We start from the raw sequence: 7,845 nt of genomic DNA, 5'->3' as shown, positions 1-7,845 counted from the left end.
CATTTGTGAGCATTTGCTCCTTTTATTTGCCCAAGATCTGAAGAAGTGACCCACATTCTTATAGTATCAGTGATGATTTGGATAACAGCTTTTGTATTTTCATGCAACTAGAATTGAAGTAAAGTCCCAATCACTGCCCAGAAAAGTCTAAATGTCAACAACAAAAAAGATCTGTCCCAATTCTGAAAAGGAAAATAAAAAAAAAAAAAAACAGGCACCACAGATACTAGAATCTGAATGTATTTAATTCTAACTTCCTAAATTACTTAAGACCTTAACCAAGCCTTGGCCAAATTAAGCTATTTCCTTAGTATTCCAATCAAGTTGACCTATTCTCTGTAGAACTTTCTGTGCCCTCATCAATTTGCAGAACTTGGTTAAAATAGACAAGTATAAAATTACAGAATAAAATGTGTTTTATTTGTGTCTTGCAAAGCCCTGATTGTCTGGGTGATGCATAATCCACACTTAAATGCAGGTCTTAGGTTAAGAGTTGAGGCTGGATCTCAGCCCAGACCCAGTAACAGGACAAGGAAACAATGAAAATTTGGGGTTTTCTGCCCATATGTTATAGTATCTATACATGTAAGTGCTTAGAATATAGTGCAGGGGCTACCCAGTGGCCAAAGAGTCTCACTCCTGGGAAGCAAATTTTAGGAAGTGAGCTGACATGTCAGAGGAAACAAATCCAGAGCTCAGTTGAAACACAGAGCATTAGTCCTTCAGGGTTCAGTCTCTCTGGGGCCCTAGAACACTTCACACACACACCCACACAGAAGCTAAGTCCCTTCATGGCTACACCAGGGCCTATGGCTCAAGACCCCTTGGCACAGGAGCCCCATCTGAGGCACAGCTGCACTTCTGCACCCGCATGTTGGGCACACTGACCACCTGGGGCCTGGTCCTGCCTCCTTCCTTGATGTTCACAATCATGGGCAGTGAGGATGTCTCTGAGGCAATGCACTGTCGTGGCCCCAGAAATGGCCACTTGAAGGTCAGAGGCTCTGGGGGCTGCAGGCAGCTGCCCACACATTCATAGACCAGGAAACCTGGGGGCTCCAGGACCCAGTTCTCAGCCCACTTCATCCCCTGGAGGTCCAAGTACATCTGTTGGCGGCAGCAGCGGGTGTCCTCCGTCACTGGTGCCTCAGGGTCACAATTGCCTTGAGCTCTGTGGGGACAAGGAAAGATACGTCAGAGATGAGCTGGAAGGGCTGAGGTCAAAAGAACTGACAGTTTATGATCCATCTCAATATATTCAAAAAGTTGAATATTGGACTGGGGGTGTAGCTCAGTGATAGGGTGTTTGCTTAGCATGCACAAGGCCCTGGGTTCCATCCCCAGCATTGTAATAAAAGAAAAGACAAAGAAAAAAGAAAATATTTGTATCAGAAACTATAACTAAAAATAACTGTAAAATAAATAGCTGATATTTTCTGAGGGCCTCCTCTAAGAGTCAGAGGGAGAATCTATAAATGTTCTCATTCATTCCCACACACTGCAAAGTTGCCCGTTTCAAAATGAGTTTAATTCCCTTTTTGTCTCTCTACTTGGGCTCATCAGTTTGACCCACAACGCTCACCCGTAGTCCTTGAGATCCAGCGTGTGCAACTCCAGTTGGGGCTGGGTCTGCTCAGCGCCCAGTGCCCCATGCGCGGAGAAGCGGACCAGCGTGTGGGCGCTGGAGGCCCCCGGACCCAGGTGCTCCCTCTGCACCGACACCTGCAGCAGCAGAGGCTGCCGGGGCCGTCTCAGCTGCTGCCAGAAGTTCACGGCCTCGGTCACGTCGAAGACCTTCCAGCCGCTCTCGTAGATGGACACCAGCCTGAGACAGAGACCCGCGTGAGGGGTCGGGTCTGGGACAACAGGAGGGCCCCGGGAAAGCTACCCCGCCCCGCCCCGCTCCATCGCCGGCCCCGCCCTTTCCTGCTCTCCCAGGGGGCGGGGACGTGCTGAATGGAGCGGCCTCCTCCCCGCCTCTCGCCGCCCCTCCCCCAGCACACAGGAATCCCCACCTGGAGTCGATGAGAGAGGTGCGGTTGGAGCCATCGTCGCGAAAGCGCAGCCATTCAATGGTGACCCGAGCCCAGGCGTTTCGCTCGTGCCTGCGGAGGGCAGCCTGAGGGACAGGCTCCTGGAAGAGCCGCAGCACAGCCTGCACCAGTTCGCTGTTGGGTGGCAGTCGTCCCTCCATGCCAAACACCAGCAGGTGCGTGGAAGCCTCGGACACCAGGAACTTGCCAACCACCTCTGGAGACAAGAGTAGGGTTAGTTGGGTCTCTTAGGGCACCAGGGGAGCTCAGAGGGTTGTGGGGTCCAGGGCCAATGACCAGAATTTCCTGGTAATCTATAAGAAAAGTTTGGGGCCTGGGAAACTGGTAAACCAAGAAAGGAGTATCCTTCCTCATCCCTTGATAAAAAGTAATTTAAAAATTTTGCAGTCAGGCTCTGTGTCCTAAAACAATCATATGGGATTGGGTCTTGTTTACTAGCAACCCCCACCTTCAGTGGGTAGGGACAGCCTTGGGACTCTGCACAAAGGACTGGGCCCTCAAGTATACTGCAATGCTGACTTCTTTAGGAGAAGGGAGCAGGATGTAATAGAAAGGGAAATGGAGAGGGGGCTGCAGAGAACCTGGAAAATGGAAATCTGTGGTCACCAGTTGAACTGTATTTTTCTTAAGGGCCAGAGAAAGGGTCCTGAATTTACTCTCATTTCTTCCAGTGCTGAGGGAGCTCGTGCTCCCTCAAAGGGAGCTAGGTGCTTCTAAATAACTTTGGCAGGGCTACTGAGCCTTGAGGCAGATGTCTGGGACATATACAACACCCTCCTCAGAGGCACCCGTCAACCCGTCACTAACACCTGAGGCTCCAGGTTGGTAGCATGATCACCCAACAGGCCAGCCACATTTGCTGCCAACAGTCTCCTCAACTGCTGTTCTGATTCCTCATCTCCCCAGGCATCAGGCATGGCAGGAGAGCAGAATGAGGGTGGGTCTAGCTGGGTCCTAACGGGGTGGTTCCAGCTGAGGCAAGAGGCTGCACTAGGATGGAAGTGCAGCTGCATTCCTGACAACTGGACACCTCTGCTGTCACACTTAGGTATTCCCAGCTACCCAAGCAGCTTCTACCCATAGCCACTCACTTACTTCAGTGTTCACCATGCTGGGAGGGAGACAGGTGAGGACAGTCCTCCACTGTTCCAGGTGAGCTAGTGGTTGAGAGAGGTTTTTAAGACAATGTGTTCCAGGTCACCCTCAGACCAGAGTGGCAATGTGGAAGTAGACTCCAGGAAGTTCTGCCTGCAGCCTAGCTCTCTGGGAAACCTGGTCCTAACCACACCCACCCAAGCCCAGTGGCTCTGCTTTCCTCTATCTCCTCCTCTTCTCTGGGGCCTGGGCTTTGCCAGCAGGTCCAGCTTGGCACAGCTTGTCTTGGTCCTAAGGAGTCCCTTAGTGCATAACCAGAGCCTAGGGGCCCAGGCCCCACCACCCTCCTCACTGCCCCTTGGACCATGACCCCCATACATCCTCTCAACAGAACACCACAAAACAAAGGCCCCCCGACACCACCAGAGTGGTCAAGAACAGTCTGTTCCTTCCCCACAAGGACCAAAATGCAGAAGGTGGAGGGCTCACCTGGAAAGCTCTGACTGAACCTCTTCCCACGGGAGCGGTCCCCATGACTGCGCTGCAGTAGGGCCACATACTGGGCCCGCACGTCAGCAGGGATGGTCAACCCCTCCACATCAGCCTTGTCCAGGATGGGTACCTGGCTGAGCTGCAGCTGCTGCAGCAGACTGCCCAGAACCTGCTGCTCAGTCAGGGCCTCCCCGGGACTGGTTAGGGGCAGCACCCAGAGAGCCCAGCAGAGCCACAGGGGTTGCATGGTTCCACTCAGAAGCAGAAAGGAGTCCATGGATACATCTCCAGGAAGCCTGCAGAAGGGTCTTGGGTCCAGGAGCTGGGTCTGCTGAGAGTCAGGACTGACCCGCTTTATAGCCAGCCCTGGGGTAGAGAGGGAGGGGGCTAGGTCACACCCCTTGGACCTCCTGGGAGCTCAGCAGCCAGACAGGCTCTTGAGCCCTGAGGAGGGGGATGTCTGTAAGGGGCACAAAGGGCTGTCTGAACTGAGGGAAGCTGGTTATTGCTATCGGGAGCACTGGCCTAGCATGGATGAGACTGAGTGTGATTCCCAGCACTAGGGGTGAGGGGAGTTTGATTACTGGAGAAAAGGCTTCATTCCCTTCTGAGGCCAGTCTCCCAATTGCTGGAATGTGGACTTAGAATGCTGTTCCAGGGCTCTCTAAGAACCAATCCTGCCCTGTCCTCTGAGGTCCATGCTTCAGAGGGTACCTAGGGGCTAACAAGATCCAGGGTTTGTGATCAACAGTTGGGAAATCTGGTATTTCCCACTGTTCTGGGGACCTTGCTTGGCCAGGGATTCTGGGAGCCTTTAGTACCAGTGGGATTTTGTCCAAGAAGGAGCTCTAACCTCTCCCTCTTTCCTGCTGTTCTAGAATTTGAGTTGAAAGTCCACCCTTCCCCACAAACACACTTTTTTTTTTTTTTTTTTTTTTTTTTTTGAGACCTGGTCTTGCTAAATTGCTGAGACTGGTTAGCCTGGAATTTGCGATCCTCCTGCCTCAGCCTCTGGAGTCACTGAGAATGCAGGCAGGTACTACCACACCCAAGTCCTCTCTCCCAATTTAAAAAAAAAAAAAATTTATTTATTCATGTATTTATTTTTATGCAGTGCTAAGGATGGAACCCAGTGCCTCACAACACACATGCTAGGCAAGCGCTCTGCCACTGAGCTATAGCCCCAGCCCTCTCTGTCCCAATTTTTTTTATAAACTCTTTTCTTTTTTCAGTTATAGATGGACATAATATCCTTATTTATTTATTTTAATGTGGTGCTGAGGATTGAACCCAGTGCCTCACACGTGCCAGGCAAATGCTTTACCACTGAGCCACAACCCCAGCTCCTCTCTCCCAATTTTTCAGCCAAGAAAATCAAGACTCAGAGAGGTGACAGCTTCCCCAGGCTCTCATTTGATGATTGATAACCTGTATAATTATCAATTGAAATATAATTATGCAGGTAAATATAATTGAAAGTCAGGTTTTTCAATTCCCAGCCTGAAGATCTTTCCACACCGTGAAACTACTTATAGCAGAGTACTGCCCTTGGAGGTCTTGAGGGGGGATCCAGGTGGACTCCATTCAAGTGATCAGGTCTGGGCGCAGGGGTGGATGGGGGCATGGTAGCAAACCCCCAGTCTCCTGAGGCTTCCCCAAGACACCAGAATGTGGATATGTGGGTTGGTTGAAGAGTTGTGCTCGGGAAATAAAGCTGGGCAATCAGCCATGGAAAGTCCTGCCAGATAGAATACAGGTTGCGATTTGAAATATATTAGGTATTCATTGCTTGTCTGTAATTCAGATTTCACCAGTCCTCTGTTTATTTGCCGAATCTGACAACCCTACCCAGAAGTCAAAAGAAGAAAGCCAATGTGGATTGGAAGACTTGTCAACCAGCTGGGCTGTTGCCCTGTGGGAGGTCAACCCCACCCTTCGTTATGCAGAAGAGGAGCCTGGCTATCCCGCCACCCCCACCTGTGTCTGGCCCAGGTCCGGCTGGCTGGAGGTGGTCAAGTGACCTCAGAAAAGATCTTCCTTTCTGAGCAAAGAGTCCGGGCCATTGGAATGAGGCCCAGTATCCCTGACTCAGGGCCCGTTTTGGCTCTGGCCCTGGGCTCAGGACTAAGGACACTGGAGAGGGCAGTGATCTGACCATCCTGGGGAAATGGGTTACAAAGAGGGCTGGGGTACATACTAGTGAAGTCCTCGCTACCACTCTCCTGTCCCTACAAGGACAGGATCTGACCCCAAACAGAAGTCAGGCTGCCAGGTGAGGTCCAGGGGAAAACAGTCAGAGGTCATCAGGGGGCCTTCCATGGGTGGGAATCAACTCGACCCAGACTTAGAACCAAGGCGGACTCAGAAGTCAAAAAAGATTGAGTTCAGGAGTGGAGTCACTTCCAGGTTAGAGCCCTGTGTTTGGGGGCCTCTGGGGTGGCTGCTGTCCCTTTCCTGTGCAGGAACAGTTACTGCTGTGAGTGCTTAGATATTTTAGGCTACCCCAACTCCATGATGTCAACCTCCCTGACTCTAACTGGCCACTGGGGTCTTCAGACACCCCCTGGATGAGCCCCTATTGTTCTCTCAGAGCAACCTAACCTTTCCTGGAGCTCTCTGGGGGCTAAGGAGGGTGTGGGACAAGGTAGGAATAAAAATTCACTTTTTGGTTTTTTTTTTTTTTTTTTTTTTTGGTACCAGGATTTGAACCCAGGGGTGCTAAACCACTGAGCCATGTTTCAAACTCTTTATATTTTTTATTTTAAGACACGGTCTCTCTAAATTGCTCCGGTCCTTGCTAAGTTGCTGAGTTGGCCTCCAACTTACAATTCTCCTGCCTCAGCCTCCCAAGTTGCTGTGCCACCACTATACCCTGCCGGATTTAAGTTCATCTAGCCCCTTACCCCTCTGTGGCGAATGTGAGTTCAAACCTGCTGTGCCACACACCAGCTGTGTGTTTTCTCTGTTTTCTGCCATCTTTTAGAAATAGGAATGATGTCTTCTCTCTCTCTCTCATTGTGGTACTGGGGATTGAACCCAAGGGTGCTCTACCACTGAACTATATCCCTGGCCCTTTTCATTTTTTATTTTGAGACAGGATCTGTCTATATTACCAAGACTGGCCTTGAACTTGCAATCCCCCTGCCTCAGCCTCCTGAGTTGTTGGGATTACAGCTAGCGGCCCCACCAAGCTGAAATAATGTGCTTTTTTCACAGGAAATTTGTCCACGTTAATTGAGGTGTTTACAGAGTGCTTAGCAAGCCTCCTGTTAACAGTAGTGCTCAATACATAGTAGGAGAGACTTCCACACTGTTACTAAGTATTTAAATGTCTAACTTTTTAAAAACATATAGGTTAAAAACAAAATATAGTTTAACATTTCTAAAACATCTTGATAAATAATTCGAATAGTGCAACATTCAAATATATGGAAGGGAATGTAGGGAAATGTCATTCTCCCTTCATTCCTGTCTGCTCCTTTTACCTCCACCTGTGCTCTTACAAATAACATGGAAATATTTTCCCCATTATACACATATTTCCTGCTTTTCAAAATTATGGTTTATAATTTTTTTGCAGTGTTGGGGATCAAACTCAGAACCTTGGAGAGTCAAGCACAGTCTCTACCTCTAAGCTGTACCTCCAGCCCAAATTTTGTTTTATTTATTTTTTTATGTACTTATTTTATTTTATTTTATTTTATTTTGAGGTGGCATCTCACTATTTTGCCCAAGCTGGACTTGAGCTCACCACTCTCCTGCTGCAGTCTCCAGAGTAACTGGGATTACAGACATGTACCACCACACCCAGCTTTTTCCTTCCCTCTCCTCTGTTCTTTCTCTTCCCCACCTCTCTCCTTTCCTCTTCTTTCCTTTCCTGTTTTTATGGCACTAGGATTAAACCCAGAGCCTCACACTGGCCAGGCAAGTGTTCCACTTCTGAGCTCTACTTGCAGCCCTTCCTCTGTTTTTTTTTTTGTTGTTGTTGTTGTTTTTTCCTATTGTCTAATTTCATTAGCTAGTACCTCTAGAACAATTTTATATAAAATCAGCAATAGGAGATATCATTTTTTCTCTTGATTTTAATAGAACTCCTTTACTGTTTCTTCATTAAGTTACGAACTTTACAGTTGGCATAAGTATATTTTATCATGTTAAGGAAGTATCTATAATAGCTTTAACAAATTTTGGTTTTGTTTTCATG

The 7,845-nt window shown here is 48.8% G+C and overlaps 1 protein-coding gene across 1 annotated transcript; it reads right to left on the bottom strand.

Moving 5' to 3' along the window:
• Window positions 1-239: 239 nt before the first annotated feature.
• Window positions 240-3,888, bottom strand: LOC124961083 (left-right determination factor 2-like). The gene is made up of 5 exons (XM_047519831.1): window positions 3,639-3,888; window positions 2,222-2,250; window positions 2,016-2,119; window positions 1,583-1,825; window positions 240-1,171 (listed from the first exon to the last, which is right to left on the bottom strand). Exons 1-5 carry the CDS (start codon window positions 3,886-3,888, stop codon window positions 808-810), a joined length of 990 nt encoding a protein of 329 aa, XP_047375787.1. The 3' UTR covers window positions 240-807.
• Between the last annotated feature and the right edge of the window lie 3,957 nt (window positions 3,889-7,845).

This window comes from Sciurus carolinensis, chromosome 12 (genome assembly GCF_902686445.1).
Source record: "Sciurus carolinensis chromosome 12, mSciCar1.2, whole genome shotgun sequence".
Classification (NCBI taxonomy): domain Eukaryota; kingdom Metazoa; phylum Chordata; class Mammalia; order Rodentia; family Sciuridae; genus Sciurus; species Sciurus carolinensis.
This window is presented reverse-complemented; position numbering and strand designations above follow the sequence as displayed.

Coding starts and splice junctions, on each gene's coding strand:
- LOC124961083 (XM_047519831.1), bottom strand. CDS start 3,888: ATGCAACCCCTGTGGCTCTGCTGGGCTCTCTGGGTGCTGCCCCTAACC. Junction 2,251..3,638: donor GTTCAGTCAGAGCTTTCCAG/GTGAGCCCTCCA, acceptor TCTTGTCTCCAG/AGGTGGTTGGCAAGTTCCTG. Junction 1,172..1,582: donor CTGGATCTCAAGGACTACGG/GTGAGCGTTGTG, acceptor TTGTCCCCACAG/AGCTCAAGGCAATTGTGACC.